General features: G+C 41.4%; 1 protein-coding gene across 5 annotated transcripts; it reads right to left on the minus strand.

Annotated features, from left to right (window-relative positions):
- SRRM1 (serine and arginine repetitive matrix 1) lies at window positions 1-27,147 on the minus strand. 5 transcript variants are annotated; one of them, XM_018571118.1, is made up of 18 exons: window positions 27,047-27,147; window positions 20,144-20,233; window positions 19,537-19,659; window positions 17,525-17,695; window positions 12,271-12,374; window positions 11,815-12,015; window positions 10,684-10,872; window positions 10,396-10,515; window positions 8,057-8,322; window positions 6,241-6,321; window positions 6,003-6,089; window positions 3,933-4,074; window positions 3,793-3,834; window positions 2,800-2,904; window positions 2,182-2,652; window positions 1,912-2,098; window positions 592-774; window positions 1-273 (listed from the first exon to the last, which is right to left on the minus strand). In XM_018571118.1, the coding sequence occupies exons 1-18, from the start codon at window positions 27,065-27,067 to the stop codon at window positions 169-171; spliced, it is 2,688 nt and encodes an 895-aa protein (XP_018426620.1). In that variant the 5' UTR covers window positions 27,068-27,147; the 3' UTR covers window positions 1-168. The 5 variants fall into 5 exon arrangements, with proteins under 5 accessions (XP_018426620.1, XP_018426622.1, XP_018426624.1 ...); XM_018571121.1 differs by having other exon boundaries at window positions 181-346; XM_018571120.1 differs by lacking the exon at window positions 3,793-3,834.
- Window positions 27,148-27,374: the final 227 nt, after the last annotated feature.

Here is a 27,374-nt window from a genome sequence, read left to right on the forward strand (position 1 = left end):
CTAGTTAGTGACTAAGCAAGTAAAGATTCCAGTACAGCCAGGCAACCAGGATTTGAAGTAGCAGGAGCGATGGCAGACAAGTGTTTTTCACATCACAGGTTCCCTTTCAACCATTTGAAAAAAAAATTATATAAAATGTACACTATTGTAACTGGAAAGCGAACACCACTAGGGCTGGGGGGAAACCTGCGCTTTTCTCATGGAACGTAGAGCCTTCTCTCGTAAATGCTTCTCCAGATCGTCTAGATTTCCATCGCCATCACTTTCAGTCTCCTGGTGGGGGGGAAATGTACAGGATTTTTGTTTAGGGAGGTACACGCCCGGCATCAGCAGAATTTTTATTACGCTGCAGCAGAAGACAGAAAAGGAGGCAGAACAGTGATTTGCTACCGAAACTTGTTAATGGGGCTCCCTATGTTTCCCACCCCCAGAATTAACAGCGTCTACAAGGTAAAGCATATGCCTCTAGTTTTAATGCAGAGGTGACCTTAAGGTTTGGGAACCAGGGAAAAGGCAAGTTTCGGGAGCTGGATGGATTATGAATGGTAGTGTTCGTAATGTGGAGCTTCAGCAAACATGCGTCTGCCTCACCTTCTTTTCTTCAATGTCTACGTCAATTTCAGGTTCAACGGGTTCTGGAGATGCAGCAGATGCAACAGCTGCAGCCTTTTCTTTCTTATGTTTTTTGTGTTTCTTGTGCTTCTTCTCCTTTTTGTGTTTTTTGTCCTTTTTCTTCTTTTTCTTTTTACCTCCACCACCATCCTGATCAGAGGTCTACAAGAAAAAAAAACAGTACTTAAAACACTGGCTCTTATGATGTAACCCTTCCAAAACCAACAACAAAATATTTAAAGCGATTTACAGGGAGTGCAGATGTCTGCGACCCCACAATAGGCTGTGGTTCCACCATGCATTCCCCATGTCACTGTTGTGTCTTTGTAGTGATGCAAGGTTGGTGGAAAGAACCATGGTGCATAGCAGAAGACACAGGGGACGGACACTCCTGGAGGTTTTGAAAGCTGGAGAGTCTGATGGAAGCTGCAGTGCTGAAATGGAGGGAAGGTAGGAAGACACAAGGCCTGGACAGAGTAGTACAGCTCTTCTCCTGCTAGGAAACGCTATTTTGATTTTTGTAAGTGACCGACAGGACCATTCTCTATTAAAGAGTAGGGCGAGGGGAGGGAATTTTTTGCAAAACATAGGTTGACAATCTGGACTGAAACAGAGGAAGCATGAATATGCAAATCGGCCATGATCTTTATACATTTACTACATGATGACAGACTTGCTCATAATAGTAGCTCCAACATTTTTTTGAACAAAAGCTGGATTTAAAGCAGACCTCCTCCCCCCACAAATACATTGCATGAACCGGTGAATGCTAATCCCAAAGCATCTGCAAGTTTTTTTTAAAACAAAAGCTAAACTCTGTTACAATTTCACATCATTACCTGATCTCTTTAGGTAATGGTGATGCAGCCAGAGCCTCACAGCTGCACCATGGGAATGCTACGTCACCATTTCATCCTGAAAGATTTCCTTAGTTTATTGAGCTGTTTATACCTCCTACTGAGATTACACATACTACATCATATGTGGAGTGGAATGAAATCCAGAAAGTGAAAAGAGAATACTCTGCCCTTACTTAAAATGACGGCCAGGAGAAAAGCTCTAAAAACGCCGAAAAATATATTTGTAGAAAACATAAGCTTGCAGTTAAAAGTAAAATATATATTTTCTATTTGCCATTTCTAAACTTTTTTTTTTTAAAGGCGCCTTTATTTTTGACGATGTGAAGGTCCGCATTAAATAACCTAGGGAGTGGCATCAGACAGCAAAAGAAGTTTTGATAAATTAGTAAATTAATTATATGTTGTTTCTTTCACTTTTTCAGAAATGCAGTTTACATACCTGAGCTGGAGATGGGCTAGGGGTGGTACTCTTGGTTTTCTTAGCAGGGGCTGGAGCTGGAGACCAGTTGACAGATTGAGAGCGAGATCTTGACCGAGAGACTATTTGTTTTGCTGGAGCTGGTTCAGGGGACCCCGAAACAGATCGCGACGATGAGCCTCTTGCAGGCTGTGGACTGGGAGATTCCCTAGGAATAAAAAGCAAATATTAGTATTTATTATCCAGACTTAATATTTATACAGTATAATGGATGGCCAAAAAAACAATTACTTGATAGGTTTCTTCGGTTCTGGAGTCCGTGATACTCGTCTAATAGGCCTAGTGCTTGGTGAAGGGGACTGCTGCCTCCTAGGAGGAGTTGGAGACTCTCCCCTCCTGTGAGTCAGAGGACTCTCAGAGCTGCGTGCTGCTCGTGGACGTGGAGAAGGTGAAGAACGTTTAGCTTGTGGTGGGGACCGGGTTTCCCGCCCTGGTCGGCTAGGAGAAGTTCCTTTTCGTTGTTTAGAGGGCAGTGATGGAGAACGCCTCTTTCCCCCAGGAGATCCTTTAAGTTTCGGTGGGGGTGAATGCGATACTCTGTGCTTTGAAAGGGGAGGAGACTGTGATAGTCTACGTTTTGGAGGGGGCTGGGGCAGCGGTGAAGAAGTCCTCCTTTTTGGGGGTGGAGAGGGGGAGTATCTCCTTTGAATGGGTGGTGAGTACCGTCTTTGAGAAGAAGTATGTCTGTGAGGCGACATAGATCTATAAAGTAAATAAAAATGTGGCGGTCATTTTATAATCTCAATGAAACGTGGCATTGTTGACAGAGTTAATATGGTTTTGTTAAAGAAATTAAATATAACTTAAACAAGGACTTCATCAATTTTGATTTATCTTATTAACCCTTACCTGCGTCTTTGAGGAGATGGAGATCGGCGGCGCCTGGGTGGTGGAGCAGGAGAAGGACTGCGCCTTCTTCTGGGTGGAGGTGGAGTTGGACTCCTCCTTCTTCTGCTGTAAAAGTACAATAATTGTTTTGTTTACAAATACAGAAGTGCCAATACATAACAAAATGTAAATATGAATTTTTAGGGCTTGTTCACACCAAATGCAGTGTGTAAGCCTCTCTGCATTCTGTGTCGGGAGGGGGCGTGCGGTTGCATTCAAGTCAATAACACTATTTTTTGCAAATGTACTGCAGGCATTGCTGTGCCACGCGTTCTGGTGTGGGCAATCGCATTGCAGGGCGAGACATATGGCCATTGATTTGAATGCACCACCAGAATGCAGGAAGGCTTGCTCTATGCAATGCAGCGCATCCCAGCCACTAACTGTGAGGAACGCACTGGATTTGGTGTAAACAAGCCCTTAATGTACGTAAAGTCATAACGATTTAGTTAAAACCCCTGTCCTTTGTTGTGTGCTGTTGGAGATATTCCCTTCGCTTTCTGTCCTAGAGACAGAACGGGAAGAATAATTATCTGCAAAGAATGAATTTAAATTGAGGAACTGATGGGGACATTAACATTATTAAAATAAAATGAAGAATCCAAAATAACACCACAAGGCTGATATATCAACTGAAGGCTTGAAAAGAGAATGCAGGTTAAGGTTTAATAAAGAATATCTTTAGTGAAAATTGACCCAAAATTCATAGAGAAGTTTGGCATGAATTGTTTTTAAGTACCATATTTTCCCAAACTATTAGGGATTATATTAGGCTTGTTAATTATATGCTCAAGGAATTTTTAAATACAGATTAAAGACAGCACAAGATAAAGTAATACAAGTACTGTAGCAAGAATGGGAATACTAGATTATGCTACCAGGGGAGCAGTCTGATCAATCAGTAGAAACTACCTACACCAGCTGCAAGAGGACAAAAGCCATGCCTAAACCAACCTTTTAAGAAGAGGTGACTGCCACCTTTTCACAGTCTGCATCCTGACAGCAAGAAGGAAATAAACAGTTTCAAGCTCATTAAAACCTAAAGATGCATTATAACTTCAATTCTACCCACAACATTTTTTTAAAAGAAGTACCGTGGAGATGGATCCTTAGGTCTTTTCTTTGAAGGTGAAGGGCTTCTTGATGCTGAATGCCTGCGCCTTCTGCCAACCTCTCCATTCTTCACTGCTACGCGCTTTGGCCTCTCATCCTCTGAAGAGGAGGATGATCCAGAGTCTATAAAATTGCAGAAATCTAACTCAAATCACAGGACATAAGTAAAAGAGTCACATGTAAGTGGAAGGTCATTCCTTCTAACTAACCCTGGAAACAAGACCTCAGAGTTTCGCTCTTCTAGGGATGATTATGAGTAGCCAATTCCCCTTAATAGCTTTAGGCTGGGTTCACATCTAGGCGTATCGAATACACGCGTTTGTCGAGTATGTGAATCTCGGTAAAAAAAACGCGCGACAAACACACGTTTCCGAGAGCTACCTGGCTGTATCCCAATGGATACGCGCCCCAAAGAAGCTCCTGTACATTGGGCGTAGGGCGTTTTGTAGCGCGTTCATACGGCCTGTACTACGCCCAGGTGTGAACCATACCCATAGGAAATAATGGGATTTCGGTGTTGGAGCGTTTTGCAGAGCGTAGGAACACGCTACAAAACGCCCAGGTGTGAACCGGGCCTTAGGGTTTCAAAAAACAAGGCTAGCTATTCTAAAGCTGGCCATACACCTATAGATTATCTGCAGATTTTCATTGGTCAGATAAAAAAAGTGCAACAGATTCCTCCATCTATGCAAAACTGTGTGGATGGAGAAATCTCCCACTGGGCCAAGCTTCAGTATTTTCCTAGTTGGCCCCGCTGGCTCTCAAAATACCTGAACAATCTGATTGGATGCAGGCATTGTTCAGTTATTTTGAGAGCCAGCGGGGCTGACAAGCAAGATACTGAAGCTTGGCCCAGTGGGAGATTCCTCCATCCACACAGTTTAGCGTAGATGGAGGAATCTGTTGCACTTTTTTTTTATCTGACCATAGAAAATCTGCAGATAATTTATAGGTGTATGGCCAGTTTAAAAGAGGCAAACATCTGAGTAAAGTGGCAAAACATTGGACCCTGAACAAACCAATTTCTGCTGGGATCTGTAGCAATATCCTTGCCAAGTTATCCAATAGACCTGTGGTCTCAAAGTACCGGCCGGCGAGCCGGTACTACCGGTATGTGGCCCGAAGCCAACTCACAAGTCTGTTACGCGGTCACGGATGATCGTGGCTCACAGATGCAATGTAAGCAGGAGAGGGGGCTGTGTATTTTATTTTACGTGTGTGTGGGGGGAATGGAAAATATTTTATATTAGGGGGACAGGAACATGCGTTTCCTGCAGCAGGAATCCCTAATCTGGCATTTAAAAAGGGGCAGCTGTCATGGATGACCTATTCAAGTTAATGATCAGTGACAGAAGTTGCATGTAAACGCCTGCACACCGCATGTAATGATACGTGATATGATTACATTCGGTTAGGAATCAATCACTCTCTCTGGACGCAATGATTGTGCATTCAGGGAGTTTTCTCCTAGCGCATGTAATATCAGATCACATATTACATGTGGTGTGCAGGAGTTTACATGCAACTTCTGTCACCTGATCATTAACTTGAATAGGTGACAGCTGTCACTTGTAAACACCAGATTAGGGATTTCTGCTGCAGGAAAACGCAAGTTTCTGACTCAGGAATCCCTAATCGCACCTAAACCTACACATATGAATGGGGCCTTTTGTGTGTGTATTAGGGTCCGTAGTACCAAACCGCATATAGTTACATTTTATTTTAAAGTATAAAATTTGGCAAGCGGCCCCCATGGGAGAAAATAATGTGTCGAGTGGCCCCCGAGGGAATTGAGTTTGAGACCCCTGCAATAGAAGGATGAGTCACAAGCATAGGCCACACCTGCCCAACTTTAGCCTATCCTTAACACAGACTTTCATATATGCTGCCAGTTGAACTCAATGTGATAAGACTATTTCAAACTCATGTCTTTCAGACAGACAGCTTAAGGCCACTTGCCTACAAGTTTTGAAAAGGGGTTTTAATAGGAAATAATATATCACATTTCAAGAGGAATTGCTTTGAGTTACAAAATAAGATGTAATTTATACCAGAGGACGACTGTTGGTTCTGCCTTCTGTACTGACGACGCTGCTGTACCGAATCCGACGCTCCCATTTTACCGCCTTTTTCATCATCTACAAAGATAAGTCAGATTCTTAATAAAGAACCTATATGATATTTTAATAATCCGATATATATATAGATCGATAGATGGATATCTATCGATCTATATATATATAGGGTTATCCATCAATGAAAATATTACTGCTGAAGTGATCACCTCACCTGAATCAGATGTGTCTGTTTTGCGAGGTTTTGGAGGTGGCGATGGGGTCTTCCGCTTTTCTGGAAGTTTGTGTTTTGGTACTAGATGGTAGAATAAAATAAATAGTTAAAAGGAGAGTGAATTACACTCATCCCCAAAATTAGAGCCGATGTGTGACACTGAAGCTGTCAAACGTCAGCTCTATTGATCGGGAATCCGATCTCCTCCCTGCAGAGAATGGTAACGGTCATCACTCCCTGAAGGGGTTCACCCCTCCCCTCACTGTTCCTCCAGCAAAGGCAGGAGGAACGGATGGGGAGGGGGTGGGCACAGCTGGCTCTGCCTCAATCAGGCAGCTGTGGTAGATGCATCCTGGCTGCGGCCCTGCACTCTCAGCATATTTTTGAGTCACAGGAGAACATTCGTTTATGTCCTCATGTGAAGAGAACTATGGCAAAAAAAAAAAGGTTGGGCCTTAGTGCTCTGTTAAAAAAGACATAAATGACAAAAAAAAAAAAAACCCCACTTGCTGTAACTGCTTAAAGAGTTTTTTGGCGCTTTTCATTTAACATCTTTCAAAAAATGATCTGCAGGCAGGACCAACATGTAATGCTATCTTCAAGGAGAGGTACTGCTACAATTTACCTTGAGAACTAAATAGTGTAACATCCAGTAAAAGCATCCTAAGACAGCTATCCTAAGGCCCTGTTCACACCTTTACGTTTTGTCGCGCGTTCAACGCTCTACAAAACGCTCAAACATCTAAATCCCATTGTTTTCAATTGGTCTGGTTCACACCGTTCCGTATTTCAGCCTGTCTGAACTCGCTACAAAACGGCCTACGCCCAAAGAAGTACATGTACTTCTTTGGGGCGTTTTGGTCTCGCGTTTCCATTGGGATACAGCCAAGTAGCCCTCGGAAACGCTCGTTTGTCACGCTTTTTTTTTTACCGCGAATCGCCTAGGTGTGAACCCAGCCTAAGGGCCTGTTCACATGAGATCAGGTCCTGATCAGCAGACGTGGAGCTGCTGATGCTGTGCGTTTTCGGTCCGGATGCTGACAGTTCATTTTTTTTTTAGCCAAGGGGCTGTCAGTATGCAGATTCAGCCCTCTCGGAACATCTACTTCCCTTTGTGTATGTAAAGCTGGTGATCAGACATGTATCACATATTTGCAGGCATGTTGATGGTGCTGGCTACAGCAATCTGCAGAGAACGAGCCAGCAGGAGACGTCGTTATTGGGTACACCCGATCTTGAGCCTCCGGGACTCCAAGGGTCAGTTCTGGAGTTTGTATGAGGATTTGCGAGGTCACCCGGATATTTTTTTTTTCCTTTACTCATATGTCCATGGCAAGGTAATGGGCATGTTCCAAATGTTTGCAGTTCATGTCGTTACCTCTACCCCCAACCTGTCTGTCTATCGTTGATATCATAAGTGGAGCAAGAATACGATTTTTTTTTTTCCTTAGCTGCATTGCGTTGCGTTTCCCTTCCGTTTTCGTGCGCTTCCGAAGCAGACAAAATGTGACATGCAGTATTTTTTCTGTCGTAAGCTGAACGGACTGCGCACGTGAGAACTGTAGCCCATAAAACACATAGGGATACATTGGGATGCATTTTTAGTGCAGCAGCGTACGGATCCGGTCAGCACCCAAAACGGACGTCGTGTGAACAGGCCCTAAAAGCTAATTTTTGCTCACATGTATAACATTTCTAGAACTGCACTTTCAAAAGACTGGAATCAAACTTCTAAACATAAAATGACTGCATAGTCACTCCTGGAAAACCAAGGATTTTCTATACGAAAAGAGAAAATGGGGGGGGTAAAACCTACCTTGTACACGGGAAGGAGAAACAGATCCTCGAAGCTTTCTGGGACGAGAGGTCTGTGGAGAGGGAGAAAGCCTTTTTGGCGGAGGGCTTGGTGGAGGAGACTGTCTATAACGCCTTCTTGGAGGACTAGCAGATGGGGGTGAGCGGCGAGGCTTGCGTGGTGGGCTAGAAGACACTCTCTTGGGTGGTTTCTTTGGAGGTGGGGGTGACGGTGATGATGAGGAAGAGCTGCTGCTTCCAGATACAGATGCTGAAGAGCGTCGCCTTCTGTATGATACATTTTTATTTTACAATTACTTAGCAAATTCTCTGACACAGGCAACATGAACATAAGTTATAAAGCCAACTCTAACTTCTAGGTACACACAAATTTGTTGCCAAATTTCGCTTAGGTGCATCCAAAAAGTATGCAGACTCCGTTCATTTTTTTCAATTTTGTCATGTTGCAGTCTGATACTACAGTTGTTTAAATTATTTTTTTCTCATTAATCTACATGCAGTACCCCATAATGACAAAGTGAAAACAGAATGTTAGAAATGCCTGTGAATTTATGAAAAAGGAAAAACTGAAATATCACATTGGCATATGAATTTAGACCCTTTGCAACAACACTTGAGTTTTTAGCTCAGGTGCCTCCCATTTCTCTTGATCATTGCTGAGAAGTTTCTCAGATGGAGTCCGCCTGTGGTAAATTACATTGATTGGACATGATTTGGAAAGGCACGCACCTCTCTATAGAAGGCCTCACAGCTGACAATGCATACTGTATCAGAGCAAAAGCCAGGAGGTCAAAGGAACTGCCTGCAGAGCTCAGAGACAACATTATAGAAAGACAGATCTGGGGAAGGCTACACAAAAATTTCTGTTGCACTGAAAGTTCACATGTGGAAATGGGACAAAGTTCCTGAAGGACAACCATCACGGCAGCCCTCCACCGATCTGGCCTATATGGCAGAGTGCCTAGGAGTAGACAGAAGCCTCTCAGTGCAAAACACATGAAAGCCATTTGGAGTTTGCAAAAAAAGAACTTGAAGGACTCTGACTGAGGAACAAGATTCTCTGGTCTGATGAAACCAAGTTTGGACTGTATGGCCTCAATTCTAAACGTTCTGTCTGTAGGAAACCAGGCACTGCTCATCACCTACCCAATACCCTACCAACAGTGAAGCATGGTGGTGGCAGCAACAAGCTGTGGGCGTGTTTTTCAGCAGCAGACCCGGGAGAATGATCAGGGTTGAGGGAAAGCTGAACGGAGCAAAGTACAGAGATACGCTCAATGAAAACCTATTCCACAGCGCTCAGGATCTTAAGGTGGCCATACACTCTACAACCATCGCAAGACTTTAGTCTTGCGATGGTTGTAAAGGGATTAAAAAAACGTACGATCTGCCTATCTTGGACAGGCAGATCGCACTCTCGATCATCGCAAGCCCGCCCTCCTGAGGGGCGGGCTTCCGATGACCGCAATGCTGAACGGGCAGTGTGCGCGTGCGCACACCGGCCCGTTCAGCATTTATCTTCCGAGCACCGTTCTAACCAGCCGAGAATCGTACGATTCCCGGCTGGTTTTCGAACATGCTGGTTCGACAGAAGACGTGCGACCGTACAGTAGAAACGGTCGCACGTCTCCGTTCACACTGCTCGATTATCGTACGAAAACCCGATCGCATACGATTATCGTACGATAATCGTGCAGTGTATGGGCAACCTTAGACTGGGCCAAAGGTTTACCTTTCAACATGAGAACGATCCTAAGCACAAAGCCAAAAAGGAGAAACTTGAAAATGGCCGACGGCCCCCATCTAACCTGACTGAGCTTGAGAGGATTTGCAAAGAATGCCAGAAAATCCCCCAATCCAGGTGTGCAAAGCTTGTTGCATCACACCCAAAAAGACTGGAGGCTTTAATTGCTGCAATAGGTGCTTTAACCAAGTGCTGAGTAAAGCGTCTGAATAATTAAGTACATGTGATATTTCAGTTTCTTCTTTTTAATAAATTGTTTTTACTTTGTCATTATGGGGATCTGAATACACTGGGGGGAATTTATCAAAACCGGAGCAGAGAGAATCTGGAGCAGTTACCCAGGGCGACCAATCAGCTTCTCTTTTCAGTTTGTTCAGTTAAGATTTGAAAATGAAAGAATTAAGTCAATTGGTTGCCATGTACAGTTGCTCCAGATTTTCTCTGCTCCACTTTTTATAAATCCCCCTCACTGTATACTACAAATATATTCTGTGTTCCATAATGAATGCTAACAGACATTCAGAAAAAAAATCCCTGCAATATTCATACCGTCTAAAAAGTTGTTTCTTATAGGACTGCCTTAACCCATAACTTACCGCCTGACTGGACTCCTACTTCTCTTGTGCCTAGGAGGTGGTGGCATGCGGCGAGGTGGACTTCTCCTCCTTGGTGAAGGTCTACGTCGTGGGCTGGGTCTTCTCCTAGGACTGTAAGACCTGAAAATTCATTTTTATAACAGGTATTCAACATCATTAAAAAAAAAAAGTCACATGAGATTAATCTACATGTATACACACAAGTGTTCATTACATAAAAAGCAAAAGAACACCTCTGAAATAGATGCAAAAATAATGAAAATTCTACTGCAATTCATTGGTAAATACCTAGATCTTGATCGGTGACGTCTGCGCGTTCTAGAGTGGGAAGGGGAATGAGACTTAGATTTCGATTTTGAGCGCGAGCGTGATCTGTGACGATGTCGCTCTTTCTCTTTTAGCTTTCGTGAGTTGGGCTCAGGTGATGTTTCCTTTGTTTCTACCACAAGATCTGGTTTGGAAGCTTTCACTATATCACTGAGTGAAAAGAAGCAGATGGTTAAGTTGTCTGAGTCTTGCATTGCCACCATTTTGGAACTGCAGAAAATTGAACAAAATAACATTTCAATACGAAATTTAAAAAATGCAAATAGAAATATAATTGAAAAGCAAAGCAATAGCTGTACAAAAAACAAGAATTACTGAAGTAATTTCACCACTAAATTTTGCAAGCTTTCCTTTTGCCCAAAAGTAATGAGTCGGTTGAGGCATAATGTAAAAAATTAAAGTGTTAAAGGAGTAAAGCATTGTCTCCCAGAGAATTAGAGCTAAGAAAATAAAAATCTTTAGATTTCCATATCTCTTATAGGCTTCATATCTGCTGTCATTTTAAAACAAGAAAAAAAAAAAAAAAAAAAAAAAAAACAATCAGACCCTTGCTTCTTAAGGAGCTGGGAGTTCATATACACTCCCTCAGTAAGTTGTTGGCTGTGTGATAGCAATAAAGGTTAAGAGAAAAGAAAATAATAAAAATCATCCACCCCCTGCCTTTGTTGGGTGCACCTATAAATGAAAACAATGATTGCGCCACACATGTTGGGTATTGCCGTGCATGCGAGAGTGAGGGCAATAATTCTAGGACCATTATTCATGGTTAAACCTAAATTGACCAATAAAAAGGTTTTTAAAGCATCGCCTATGGACAATTTTGAGTACCGTCAAGGATGCTTGTGATTTTAAGGCTTAACATATTTGGCATCCATTTACTCAGTACATATTTTTAAAAAATGAAGTATTATATTGTTTTTGTATACAGTAAATTAATTTGCATTTGGTTTTTTAAAAAAAAATATATATAAACAGTTGTGCAATATCGTGTAAAAAAAAATTCCAACTGCCACCATTTAATTCTACAAGGTCTCTGCTTTAAAAAATATATATTAATGTTTGGGGTCTTTAATGTTTACTTTTGATAATTACCTTGATGAGGTTGCCTCTTGTACAGATGGTTCCTTCACTTTTAGAGAAGGCTCAGGTTCTTGAATTTCCACCTCCTTTTTCTCAAACACTGGAGAAGGGCTTGGACTTTTAGTTTTGTGTCTTGGTGAACGAGAGTGGCTTCTCTTCCTCTCTCTCCTGCTTGGAGACCTTCTCCGTGGTGATGATGACCTTGATTTACGCCTAAAAAACCCCCAAAAACAAAAACACATTTTAGGACAGCCAAATGTGGATATTGTTAATGAACTAGTATCTCACACCTGCCAAAAGTATTTGGGAAGAATCCTAGGAGAGAAAAATCAATGATATATACACAGACTGAGCATTGAGAGTTTTGCTACTGGATTTGCACACATGGTTTATTGTGCCTTTTTTTAAACAAATTTGATCAGGATGTGAAATACCAGAAAGAGTATACAGAAGTAAAAAACCTATTACCTCCTTGGAGTTCTAGAACGATCCCTTTTGTCTCTGTCATCTTTGTCTCGTCTCTCTTTGTCATCATCTTGTTTCTTTAGAGATGCAAGCTTCTCTTGTTCAATCTAAAAGAAAAGTTTTGATTTGAATCATGGGCTACTGAAAATAAGTATTTTTCTTAATGGTTAACCAGGTAAAAAGAAGACCTCGGCCACAGATCCAGGACTTCAGTTAAACCTACATCCTTGGTTTACATGACAGGACAGGACCTACTGTCAGTATGGCAGCCATTGAATTCTTGAAATTTTTGCTAAAGCGGACCTTTACACCCAAAAATCAAATTCTCCCAATGCATCCATCTATGTCTGATTAATAATAACAGACATGTCAGGTGTACAATGCTGTGATTTTGAAATACTTACACTTGCAGTGCATTCCCTTCCTGCTTTGAAAGTGCAAATGACTCCAGTTTGACAGCGCAATGCACACTAGGATTGCTTTGTCATCAGAAGAGCATTGCTGGGAAATCTCATCTCAGTGAAAGGCATTTTCCTTCCCTGAGATGATGTGCATGGTCACATGTGCCAGATTTTCAGGAAGTAATAGGAGAGCTAGTAATCTGCCCTTAGTAAACACGGCCACTGTCAGAAGACTGGAGAAGAAAAGAAAAACCGGCAGTTATCTAGAAGCATCGGTTTATAGATTGCCATTAAACATTTCAAAAGGTGTTTGTTATTTTAAACATATGGGTAAAGGTCCGCTTTAATAGTTTAAGGTTCCTGAATTCATTTTTTGTAAGTTTAGTGTCACTTTAGTATTGCCCAATTAGTTTACAAGGCGACAGCCTATATCTCCAAACCACAAAGAAACAGAAACATAGGCCGGTCAGTCTAACATCGGTAGTTTGTAAAATGCTAGAGGGCATAATAAAGGATTATCTGGACATGTCAGACAATGCACCACTTTGCGCAGAAAATTGTTGCAATTACAAATGTTTAGGCATTCTCATGTTTATGTCTTTTGTTTGTATTGGTAGGACACAAAATTAACAGCTTTTTTTGGTAAAGCCCATCATTCTACTGTTTTCAAAAAAGAAATGAGACCTTTAAAGAAAAAAAAATACAGTCCCTACAGTCAAACATGGTGGAGGTTCACTGATGTTTTGGGGTTGCTTTGCTGCTTCAGGCACTGGATGTCTTGACTGTGTGCATTATGAAATCTGAAGACTACCAAAGAATTCTGGGGTGCAATGTAGGGCCCAGTGTCAAAAAGTTGGGTCTCCGTCAGAGGTCATGGGTCTTACCACAGGGGACAATAACTCAAAGCACAGGTCAAAAAGCACCCAGAAATGGGTTCAGACAAAGCGCTGGAGAGTACTGGACTGGCCAGCAATGAGCCCAGATCTGATTCCAATAGAGCACCTGTGGAGAGATCTCAAAACAGCAGTTGGGAAAAGGAACCCATCAAATCTGAGAGACCTGGAGCAGTTGTGGAAAGAAGAGTGGTCCAAAATTCCCGTAGAGAGGTGTAAGAAACTCATTGATTTAAATTAATTTTTACAAGGCAGTGCTACAAATAATAATTGAGGGTGCCAATAATTTTGTTCAGTCCATTTTTTGAGTTTTGCGTGGAATGTGTCAGATTTGGCTTTTTTGTGTCATACTAATAGACAAAAAGAAACATGAGAATGCCTACACATATGATTGCAACAATTTTCTGCACAAAATGGTGCATTATCTGACTGAAATGCAGGGGTTCCAAAATTTGTGGCCATGACTGTATTACCAAAATATACATAATCATCAGAAGATAGTTTGAGCTATGCAAGTGGCTAGATGAGCCTCATTACAATTTCTAACATACCAGGCAGTACAGGTGAAACTCGATTAGAATATCATGCAAAAGTAATTGCAGTAAATGCTGCAAAAGGGGCCCAAACCAAGTGCTGAGTACATATGCATGCTTGTACTTTTCAGAGGTCCGATATTGTTCTATGTACAATCCTTGTTTTATTGATTGCATGTAATAATCTACTTTTTTGAGGTTGTGGATTTGGGGTTCTTGGGGTTTTCATGAGCTGTAAGCCATATTCATCACAATTATGACAAATCACGGCTTGAATTATCTTGCTTTGCATGTAATGAGTCTATCTCATATATTTGTTTCACCTTTTAAGTTGCATTAGTGAAATAAATGAACTTTGCACGATATTCTAATTATTCGAGTTTCACCTGTATATTTAAATTTTAGATCATATATTTATTCTTTTGTAAATTATGCAGCAATAAAGCATTTCCACCCTTTGAAAAACTGATTATTTTGTTTTGCCTTTAAAGAATTCTGCATGCAGTTTCTCTAGGTATAAAAGGGATGTTAATTCCCAGGTTACCATGAGTAACTATGTTTAAGTGTTTACATATCCTTTATATCGTACCCAGTGAGGAAGGCATTTAGAAGTTTTCTGAATCTGCCAATAGCCCCGAGCTGATACCACTATTTGGATAAGGCAGTTACACACTTTTGCTGCTCTGATTGTAATGAAATCCCTCCCCAATTTCAGATTAAATCTTCAACCTTATATTCTGGCCACGTGTCCTCATCAAGGACCCAAGATTAAACAAGTGTTTACTGACTTTATATAGTCCCTATTAACTTGGGAGAGAGGGAATAAAATATCAGTCAGGTCTTTATTGCCGTCTTTGTCTGTTAGGGACATTCACCCTTGTCCTGGTGATCGATATCACTGAAAGTGAAAGAAAAAAAATCACAAATTTTGGATGGTAATCACAAAAGGAATAGATGGAAAAATCACTCAATCGGGGTGCAAGAAGTGAAAGGGAAATCTCCCTAAAAGATTAAAAAAAATAAATGTAAAAAAATGACAGGGGTTCCCTTACACTGGCCAAAACTAAAAAAAAAAGTTTTCGCTTCAATTCTACTTTAAAAGAGAACTATCAGGTAACCTCTTTTTCCCCAGAGTTCTCTTTAGGGTCACAGGATCACATATACTAACGTCCTCCCGTGACCCAAAACTGAGTATATAGCAGGCTACTTGCCCGCTAGAGGCAGAGCCAGCTATGCCCTCCCCCAACTCTCCAGTCAGCACTGGAGGATAAGGGAGGGGGGAAACCCATGGGGGAGCGGTGACTGACAGTCATTGCTCTCTTCAGGGAGATGATTGGGAAGTAAAGCGAATGATGGTATGTGTTCGCTCACTTCCCGATATATAGAGTCGATGTGTGACAGTTTCAATGTCACACGTTGACTCCAACTATCCCTAACGTGAGTAAGTTTACTTAATTGTTCCTCAAAGCTGAGCCCCAAATTTTTTTTGCCTTTCACTGGACTCTTTGCAATTCTAGGACCATCTCTTCTGTTGATTAGTGACCAAAACTAGATTGCATACTCAAGGTAAGGCCGAGCCAGTGCTTTGTAAAGAGGTAAGAGTATCAATGTATCGCTCAAATGCAGAAGCAATGCTGTTACTAAGTCTATGGTCCACTAGAACCTCCAAATCTTTTTTGTAACTCGGATCCTTCCAGTGTAACCCCCTCCTAACGAGTATCTTGCCTGCATATTGTTAGCACTCAAATGCATAACTTTGCATTTCTCCACAATGAACCTCTGCCAAGACTCGGCTCATCCCATTATTTTATCCAGGTCTTCCTGTAATGCTGCCACATCCTGTGACAAAGTTGTTTCTCTGAATAATTTTGTAACATCAGCAAATACAGAAATTTAACTCTTAACCCCTTCATGACCGAGCTAGTTTTCAGTTTCTGTTCGTAAATGACTGACACACTTTTTACATTTATGCTATGTGATTCTTCCACAGCAGTAATACTTTCTTACTAAATGTACCCACTCATATTATATATTGATTTTTAGAGGACAGATAGGTACATTAATGAATGGTAACCGCTGAGAATCAGCGGTTACCAGCATTACAGAGCTGCAAATAACTGGTCACGTACAGTGCATGTGGCCAGTCATATAGGCACTTGGTGGCAGGACGTACAGTGCACATCTCCAGTCATGAAGGGGGTTAATTCCAATCTCAATGTTGTTTATAAACAAAATAAACAGCACTGGCCCCAAGACAGAGCTCTAGGGTACACCACTCAAAACCCTAGCCCATTTAGAGGTTGAATCATTTACCACTACCCTCTGTACCCATTCCTGAAGCCAGCTTTCAATCAATGTATATACAAGTGACCACTTTTGTTTTGTAAATTAAGTGTATGTGGGGCACCGAGGCAAATACTTGTGCAAATGCCAGATAAATTATGTCTACTGCCCTTCCTTTATTTAAACTATTGTTTACTTCCTAATAGAACATTAACAGATTGGTCTGACAAGGGCAGTCTTTCAAAAATCCATGTTGAGTGTTACTTATAATACCGTTTTTCATACATTTGATAGAGTTAATATACACATTTTTCGATAACTCAGTAATGCTTTTGCTGCTAAATTGATAGGGAAATCCTTGGCCCACAACTTCACATCTGTCTCATAAGGAGAAATAGTATGCTGAAGTATGAGAGGACGATAGCAGGTGAAGATAACGCCAGGGGTCATGTCTGATATCATTTAACCAGTTTGTTTTGAGAAAAGATGAGAGGTCACGGTACAGCAATCTTCTGATCATGTGGCTCATTCACATATATGCACTGCAGCTTAGTGTGTATTAAAAAAGGAAACTATAAGGTCCCATTCACACTTAATTAAAAATGATAACTTGTGCACTGAAGGTTGTGAATAAGGCCTATAACTAACATGCTGCAAATATGCATTGACAAGAAACCTGTCACCATGCCCTATAAAATGACAACCTGGGCCTTTGAAGACAAGGAAACTTACTAAAACAGTACAATGTCCTTTAGGAATCGAAGCAACGGCTTCCTGATTGGCCGGGAAGACGGCTCCATGCTGCCTCATCACCAAGTAACGATGGAGCATAAAGCCAGGCAGCGTGTAATGACTTGCCGCCCAGCTTCCTGATGTTCCGGTATCGGAAATAAGCATCAGAAGTATCTGGGTGAGTACGAGTACTAATATCGGTGCATCCCTAACAAAGCATCCGAGCATTTCTCACATTCATGAATTTCAGTTGTTGCAGCTATGGTCTAATGACAAGTATAAAAAGTGGCAATTCACTGAAAAAAACACTGGTTGAGCAACTTTTAGCTCTTAACCTGACATGATGCTGAAATGCATGTCTGACATCACCCTAGTTAAGACTCTTGATAAAAAGATACTAAATAAAATAAAACACCTGTCTCTGCTTGATTTCTTCTTTTTTCAGTTCAAGGAATGCTGTTGGAATCCCAGCAATATTTTCCTGGGCACTCAGAAGTAGTGGCCACAGCTCTCCCATGAATTCCCGGGCATTTTTGCCATTTAGAAAGCCGGTCAAGTTAATCTGCATCATTTTAGAGTCTGGGTTCTGAAAGAGAGAGACAACAGGAAGATTTACAGGTGAGTACTGACAACTATTTCAACAAGGTGTGTTTTTTTACTAATTGTACATTTAGGGAAAACTACATTTTAGTAGGTCTTTGTGGCATACATGCCAAATGACTGCACATTAATAATGGCCTGTTAACCCTTTGTGGATGTTGCCAAATTGTTTATATACCTGCACATTTGACTTTGCAAAGTCTATTCTATGTACTTCATAAGCAACAGCACTACAAAACAATTTTACATATGAATTGCTATTAACTTTGTTGACTACAGAAGACTTTTGTGCATGGCCCTACAATGTGTCAAATGACTAAGCTGGGGGGTAACAATCATAAGGGGTATAGTCCACAAAGGCTTAAAAGGTTTTATAGATCACTGGGCGGTTTGGAATATGTACATAGTCAAGCAATATAGATCCTTCTGACAAGCACAGCGCAACAGCACAAAGTACAGATTCCAGCAGTCTTCAGCCTCTTCTTGGAACCTTGGGGGGAGGTTTGGGTTATCTCCAAGTTCCCCTGGAGAGAAAGGTGTTCGCTTGGCTTGCTTCCGACTGCCTACTGCAACTCAACCACCTTGAGTTTAATGTTATATCATTTATCTAAATTGCAAAAAATGAACAAGCAATAATGAGTACACAACCACAAATATAAAGATATCAAATATCTATTCTTTTTACTCATGCTTCAAATTAACACTACAAAAGCTAAAATGTTTTTTTTTTTTTTATCTTGGCTGACTTGCAAGCATCCAACTGATCTCTGGACCAACTTGTTTGTTAACAGTGGAGTGTTTAAAGTAAACCTGTGTCCAGACTATGCATACCAACGTATTTACAATCTTGGCAGGCTGCAAACCCTTTATTGTATTGCATGGGTGTTCCGGTGAGTCTATTGCGATTTGTGAGAATGAATACCTTCACATTATAAGCTGTTGGGAGATTTCGGGGTGCTATGTTTCTATAAAACTATTTTACTGCTTGTTAAAAATATGTAAATAGTAAATGTCAATAGTGTGGGCACAGGTGCAGTTTAAAGAAATACGGTAACATCCCATATATAAAAAACAGAGTAGAACTGGTCACATTCAAAAAAGCACTTTGAATGGATACTGAGAGGACCTTATGTTTTTAAAGTGTATATAGATTACAATGTTGAACGCTTAATAATTTGATCAATATTAAATAAAGACAGCGTATTTTTGCTTAAACAAAGAAGTGAGTTCAAACACATGATAGATCCTCTACTAAGTTATAAAGTTTAGTATAGTAAAATATAAACACTTAAGTACATTTTATTATGCTGAAGGCAACCAAATCTTCTTACCCGCTGAAGGCAATAGAAAATGTTTTTTTTATAAACTATGGAATACCCTTATGCTAAACTGTGTAAATTAATTTTAATTATGCATAACTTTACTGTGCTTTTTTGTTTTGGTTTTTTTTTTCTCATCCACCGTAACACAACTCACCTCCAGAACAAACACTGCATCATCAAGAGTTGGGTCAGAGCGACATTGGACACTCACTCTGCTGTGCCCTAAATAGGTGATGGTGCTATACTTCACACGCAAGGAATAACTTCCATTTTGGTTCAGGCCTTTTAAATCATAAATCACATCATCATTAGAAAACTGCCATCTAACCCATCATGTCACACAGCAAAACATTAACTTCTTCCTGACTTGCAGTCTGAATACCATGTACCTTCAGCTAAACTTTTTCCACCAACACTGGCATTAAGGTCACACAATGTACATGCTAAGTCAAACACATTGCATTCACATAATAAAACAATGCCCTAAACCTTCCATGAGGAGTACCTTCACTTCCAGCTGGTTGAAAATAAAGTCAATGACCACATCGTCTTCAAACCCCAAGATTTCTGTTACACGCTTTGTTATCCAGGGCTTGATTACTTCCAGGTTTACTTTGCTCATTTCCACCTAAAAAGAAGATATAATGTAATTTTTGCTACAATGCAAAACAAAGCATTAAGATATAATTACTCACAACCTGGAGTTAGAAGTCTAATACATTGGTAAAGAGAGGGCCTTTCAACTCCCATCACAAAAACTAGGGATGCACCAATACCGATACTAGTATTGGTGCCAATATCGAGTGTTTGGGTGAGTACTCTTAATATTGTTGTGTGCATATGGGCTTGGAGGTGGCTAAATGGGTTATACTCGCTATACGCAAGCATCGCTCAAACCAAAACTGTGGTTTTGTGATCTATCAATTTCAAAACTCCACCATGAGCATTGCAGTGTCAAAGGGATTCCAACTAAAGTCATGTGTCAAGAGTTAATGCCCTGCACACTATATCATTTTAATATTGGTGGTGTTCTCCATTAAATCAATAATGTAACCCCAGCAGCAAAAAGATTAACTGTTGCCTAGGTTAATATTTCAATAACAAAACTGTACCTTCTTTTCCAGACATTCTGCAAATTTCAGCTGCTTCAAAAGCTTCTTCTGTTTGTTGCTAAAGCGATTATCCTGCTCCGCACTTGTGCCCTACAATGTATAAAAATAAATAAAATGACAAGATGAACAAATTATAGAAAAACTATTTTTGGGGAAAAAATACCCCACAGAACTATATTCATGAATTACATGTATACATATTTGCTAATAAAAATAAACTGAACAATAAACATTCAAATAACTAGTGTAATGTGCTTGTTACACATGTATTAACTTAATGGCAATACTTTAGTTGTTGCAGCCCTACACTACAGGTGAAACTCGAATAATTAGAATATCGTGCAAAAGTAATTGCAGTAAGTGCTGCAAAAGAGGCCCAAACCAAGTACTGAGTACATATGCATGCTTGTACTTTTCAGAGGTCCGATATTGTTCTATGTACAATCCTTGTTTTATTGATTGCATGTAATAATCTACTTTTTTGAGGTTGTGGATTTGGGGTTCTTGGGGTTTTCATGAGCTGTAAGCCATAATCATCACAATTATGACAAATCACGGCTTGAATTATCTTGCTTTGCATGTAATGAGTCTATCTCATATATTTGTTTCACCTTTTAAGTTGCATTAGTGAAATAAATGAACTTTGCACGATATTCTAATTATTCGAGTTTCACCTGTATGGATAGTCGATAATGAGAATCGTTGTCAATGATTCTCATTACCGATCAGTTGATTGATTGCCTGATTAGTTGTTTCATGGGCTCTGTGTCCCTTCTGATCTCTGATGCTCCCAGCGGGGATGAGAGGGGACACATTCCCCTGCAGCCACTGCCCAGCAGTGAGCAGAGGTCCAACAACTTGATCTCTCTAGAGCCTCCACTGCTGCAGCCGGAATCCAGTGGGGAGGAGATACCAGCGTTAGCTGCCCCTGTGTCACCACTGTCAGTAACCATGCTCCTCCGTGCCACCCGTCCCCCGCCATGTTCGACCGTGCCAGCCGCCCCCTTCAGCCATCATGCTCCTCTGTGCCATCGATGTGTCCAGCACCGTTCCCTGCCGGTTAGGAGACTTGTAGCCAGCGGTAGAAAGCCGGCTGGGAGCAATAGCCAGTTGCTATTGCACCCACCCACTGCCTCCTGTCACTCAGCAGAGGACCACCTGAAGGAGAACTTTCTTCTTTAGGTGCCTCTGCTGATTGACAGCAAGCGGGTGCAATAGACGGCCTGCTATTGGCTATTGCGATTTAAAATAACCAATAGCAGGTTGGCTATTGCTCCCAGCCACTGCCTGCTGTATTTTCCTTCCCCAGTTAAAGCTATATTCTCGGACCATTATTCATGGCTAAGTCTAAACTGATGATCGGGTTTTCATACTTTTATTAAAGGTTTGGTTATTATATTGGCTTGGTGTTTTTCCAATGCAGATTATTTTAAATCCATGAAAAACAAAGAAAAGAAAAAATGGGGGGGGAAAAAAAAAAGGAATATTTGGTTTCGGCTTGACAAATTCTAATGCGGGATGTGCGTCCATTTCAATGGCACCCGAAACACACCTCCCGCCCACAGTGATCACCCACACCCAAACGCCCGGTACCACAATGCTGTGCATTCCAGTGTGGTACGATTGCAAAAATGGTGCATGTGGTTTATTCTTAAGTAAACATTATGTTTGTAACACTCCATTTATCTATTTTATTTTTAAATTTGAATAATCGAAAAAATAATCAGCCAAACATACTGAATATGAAAATAATCGTTAAATGCAGCCCTACCATAGTGTTTGCGCCGAACACAATCTATGAAATCAGTCCATGTCAACTGATATAATGGACAATCATATTTGACAGTGGAAGCCAATAAACTTATCAATAGTTTTAGATTGTGAAAAGACCCCACAAAAGACAAAGGAAAACCGTACAAACTCCATGCAGAATATTATTGATGCAATCTGTATTGGCTCAGATTATGTGTGCGGGGCCTGGTGACTGGCCCCTCAAGTCCAAGCACTGCCACATGGCAGAGGTCACATCCTCCCTTATACCTAGAAATAGTGCTTTGTTAGTGAGGGCTTTAGAAGTTCAGGGAGGAGGCATGGCATGTATAACTACATGAGGAATGGACTATCTGCAAACACTGTCACCTTGACTTGAGTGAGTAAAGAGAGTCTAAGTGTCCGGTTCTTCTGCTCTGTATAATTGATATCCTATCCCATAGAAATCTCAAATGTCCACTGCAAACGACAACTTATTTTAGGCAATAAATCCATATTGGTTTGACAGATCGCAGGATATATAGTAAACAAAGAGTTTGGTTTCTTTTACATAACTTTCCTAATTTGAACATGAAACGAGCCTGGCGTTCCAACCTCTCATAGTATGCTGCCTGCCACTTATCTGCCTGCTGCATTATCAGAGAGCCAGAGGATGTACACACTGGGTCACCGTCCAAACCTTCACAATACAACTGTACTATGTTCTCCAGCAGGCACAGACTAATGCTATTAATAGAATATCACAGGAATCAGTAACGTCTCAAATGTTCCAAATGTCACCAATGAGACAGGTGCAGCCAGGCTTATTTTCTTGCCAGGACACTGGAGACGAGGTATAACCATATAATCCAAAATGAAAAGTGCTCAGTCCAAAAGAAATCATCAACTATGTTCAGGAAGCCATCAATTTGAGTTACTGTAAAATACAGTGAGGGGAAATTATCAAAACTGGAGCAGACAAAATCTGGAGCAGCTGTGCACAGCAACCAATCAGCTTCTTTCAGTTTAGATTTGAAAATGAAAGAGAAGCTAATTGGTTGCTGTGCAAAGCTGCTCCAGATGTTGGTAAATTTCCCTCTGTATATTTAATTTGCATGTTTATGTGCTGTGAGATGAAATTTTACAATGTTACTAATTACCAGATATTTGTTCATTTATCATAGCTTATAAAAAAATATAAGGAGCCCTTAGCCCAGGGGTTTCTAAACATCAGCCCTCCAGCTACTGTGAACTAGAAGTCTCTTAAGGCTTTGCAAGATTCTGATAGCCACAAGCATGACTTCCAGAAAAATGGGATTTGTAGTTTTAACACAGCTGGAAAGCCAAAGTCTGGCTACTCCTGTCTTAGACCAATGTCACAATAGAGATCCCATCACTTGTAAATACCCACCAATGACAGGATTGCTAAATGCACATGGAAAACACTCAATTTGATTGTATGCGTCCATACCTTGCCGGATGGATCAAGGAGGCATTACTCTCCCACTGCAGAGTTTAAAGAACTCCAGGAAATATTAACCCTTGCAGTGTGGCTTCCCCCACACTGCAAGAGTTAACTGTTTGTTTTGTCTAGGTAAAAATAAAAAAGGTTATACTAACCTGATGCTAAGCCAGCATGTTCTTAGACGGGACCCTGGAGCCTCTCTCCCCCTCTTCTATAGCGTTCTAAGGTCCCATAAATCATCATGTATAAACAGTGTATAGACATGTGGATGCTGAGGAAGATTCAAATGCTGCAGTGGAGGAGAGAGGCTGGAGGGAGCGCCGTGACAGCTGGCTAGCTCCAAGGATCGGTGAGTATAAGCACTTAACTCTTGCAGTGTGGGGGTAGCCCTACTGCAAGAGTTAACAAAGTTTTCTTGGAGTTCTTCTTTAAGTCATCAAAAACCAATGTGTTGCTCATTAGGCTGGTGAAGGCATCTATGCAAGGAGAGGGTTCTCCACAGTAATCCTGCCACTGGAAAATTCTCACCAGTGGCAGGATCGCAAGTGTAACATCGGCCTTACATGACAAGCTCCAGATGTCAATCAGCATTACGCTATGTGCAGCATTGCAGGAAGGAAGCGTCACTCTTTTTCTTCTAGACCTTATTACAGCTTATAAAGTGCTGTTATACATGTTCAAGAAGATGCCTATCACTGCACCCTATGGAAATTCTACTCAAACAGTTGCATGGAGAATGTGGATGTGCAGTACTAAAAGGTTCCATTGTCAAACATGGGTAGGAATTTAAAGTCCAGGTATGGCGAAAAGAAAATAATTTTTTTTCTTCTTAGAGTCAACTGTTTATTGTTTTCTCTGTCCCCATTTATGTGAATTCACCTCACTTCCTTTTTAAGGGATGTCAAAGTCACTAATGGGGACAGTAATAAACTCTAGTCAAAAAGAGAAGGTTTAAAACTGGAGATGTTCAGATACCAAGTACCCTACTCGGTACAAGTACTGATACCTTTCCAGCTCCAAGACTAGAGGAAAATTCAAAAGTTAGTAGGCAGCTGTCATTGTTAAGGAGCATTCGGAGCTCCTGGGATTTGGGCATCCCTGTTTTATTGTATGATTTATTTTTAAATAAATATATGATGCACCAATACCATTTTTTTCAAGTCCAAGTGACAGTTTTTCTAAAACAATATTCACTAATGATTTCAGGATAGTGGTGGAGCATCAGAGCCAGGTCCCAGCTGCAACCCTGGTAGTTCTCGTGAAATGCCAAGTATCGGCACTCGTATCTGAACATCCCTATTTAGAACCCTTCGAGGTTTTCACTGCTTTTATGAATCCCATTGGGGTAATTTCTTCTTCCTTCCAATTCAGCTGACACCTATCAGACATAACAGGAATGAGCTAAACTCCGGGTAACATTTTTTTAAAACATGTAATTTGTGGCTTTCACATTATTTGTAAGTATGTTCTCCTTTTGTGTGTCAGTTGTAGCAGTATGGACAAAATCATACCTCGCCTCTTGCGTTCCAGGACTCTACCCCCACAAATCCATAATATAGGACCAGTGGCCACTGAGCCCTGTATCGGCTTGTTCTGAACCACTCACTGTGCCAGTGTCATTTGAGTGATAGGCCGAGTATTAATTTACCAGCCCATAGTCCTTGCCATGACTACACACTTACTAGTTTCCATGGCATTATGGGAACTGTAGTGTACACGAGAAGCACTGGGAAAGGGGAGGAAGTGACGTATGAGGAAGGAGGACACCTTCCGTCAACCACCTGAAGTGGCTTGGTCCGATTTTTACCTGATGACGTCACAAACTTTTGAGGTTTGATTTTCAGCTAAATGGAGGGAGGGGGGGGGGCTTATGGTATCCTGGATTCATCTTTAAGCTAGCCATACAATAACATATTTTGTTCAGCCTACGGGCTGAACAGAATACATCTAACAGATTCCTCAAACTGCTCGAAACAGCATGGAGGAATGTCTCCTGCTCAGCTATTGTATTCTGACAGCCAGCAGGACTATACACGGTTAGAATTTCAGCTAAAACCAACAGTGTAGTCAGTCACTTTGGAAAAAGGCTTGGACAGGCTGGTCTAAAATCTATAAATAAAACGTTTTGGCAAACCATGACCTTTATTACGAGTTGTAATACAAGTTTTCCAGCGGAGCTCAGGGATGTGCAGCTGGATCTTTTCAGTGTATGTACACTCGTGATCCGGTCAGAGTCAATAACTTACCAGCAACAGGTTGCTCTATCTGGCTGGCTGAGAATGAATCCTCATCAACAAGAATGCTGCTGCATGTCACTCACCAGCGAGAGGGATTCCTTGCTCTCATTTTCATACCTTGCTCTGTTCTGCATAGTGATCCTGTTGCTGGCAAGTGTTACTGTCTTACAGCCACTTGTAGCTCTGTTAAAGAAGTCAAGCCAAACTTTTTTTATTACTATTTTTGGATAAAGTACAGGACGGTTAAGCTTGACAACTTTCTTTTTTGCCATCTGCGTACCATTGGTGATATTCCCCTTCACTTCCTGTCAGACGGCCACAACAGGAAGTGAGAGGAAATCCCTGGTGGCCAACAGGGTCACCAGAACTAGTGCCCCATTGGAAGATTTCCCATCTATTTATGTTCTGGTGACAACTCACAATGTGGGATTTTCTTTCATTCTATCCGTAACTAAATAAAAATGTAGGCTTCAGGTGCACTTTAAGATCAACCATGCAACAGGCAAATATTACCTGATTCCACAGTCAGTGATATGTTCTTTTTGATTATTTTATCTAGTGAGTCACTTTAAGTGCTCGCACTACATGCTTTTTGGTAAATATTAAGCCACCAAGGACACTTGGGGGTAAGGGGGGGGGGCGAATTTATCAAAACTGGAGCAGATTTGCACAGCAACCAATCAGCTAATCTCTCTCATTTTCAAATCTCTGAGCAAACTGAGCTGATTGGTTGCCATGGGCAACTGCTCCAGTTTTGATAAATTACCCCCCATGGTCATTCTTCACATGTTTGTACATACATTGTAAGGCTTTAGCATGTTAGTATTGCTCCAAAGAAACTACTGTCGTTTTTCTGAGCCACAGTACACTGTTCAGATGTGAATGGGCATAACAGAATAACATTGAAATCTCAGTGTGACCGTGACGCACTTCTAGAAGCATGTTTCAAATAGCTCAGGTGTAAATGGGGCTTATGGGGATAACACAGATTGTGGCCGCCTCGATGACTGCAAGTACAAAAAATAAAAGACGTTTCCTCATCTACAATACTACTTTGTGTCTGCAGACTGCTCTCTCACAGGACAACAGGTATACGGAGTCGCCTTCGCACAGTTCAGTCAGCCCAGGCTGGAGCCTTATTGCCCCGTTAATGTACACGGGGCCCCTTTGACGGAAAACAACAGGGTGCTATGAGGGGTGCAGGACAAACACACGGGGATGGATGATTTTTCACGGAGGACAGATCGAGCTGCCGGCGTAGGCTTCTGTAACAACCGGTTACGGCTAAACTAGACAGGCCTCGGCCTAGCTCATGAAGGTTCTACGGCGACACACTCCATTTCCCTGACCCAGCCAGAACCTTCTTCCACACACAGAACAGAGCCAACAACCACCCGCACTAACTCAAAACACGTCCCGCGCGGCCTGCCACGCTTAGAGCCCTTTACTCACGCGGAAGAAGCCCGCGTCCATCTTGACTCGTTCTCGCCTCCGCACGCAGCACCCAGCCTCCCACAAGGCAACGCGCAGAAAGGGGGCGCGGCTTCAAGGTCACGCGCTGAACTGGAACGGTGGGGCATGACGTCACGAGCGTGCTAAAGTAAAAGGCTCATGGTTGTTACTCCGCTAGCAAGGAACGCAAATCTCCAAACCATTCTACTGGTTGGTATAGACACAGCGCCAATCTGGTCTATGTGCAAATTAAACTCTATGTTACTCTTTGCTCCACAGCTGCCTATCCTTGTCTTTTTGTACAGATCTCTATAAAAATGTGCTTTGT

Source organism: Nanorana parkeri, unplaced genomic scaffold (assembly GCF_000935625.1).
Source record: "Nanorana parkeri isolate BGI_ZX_2015 unplaced genomic scaffold, ASM93562v1 scaffold1682, whole genome shotgun sequence".
NCBI lineage: Eukaryota > Metazoa > Chordata > Amphibia > Anura > Dicroglossidae > Nanorana > Nanorana parkeri.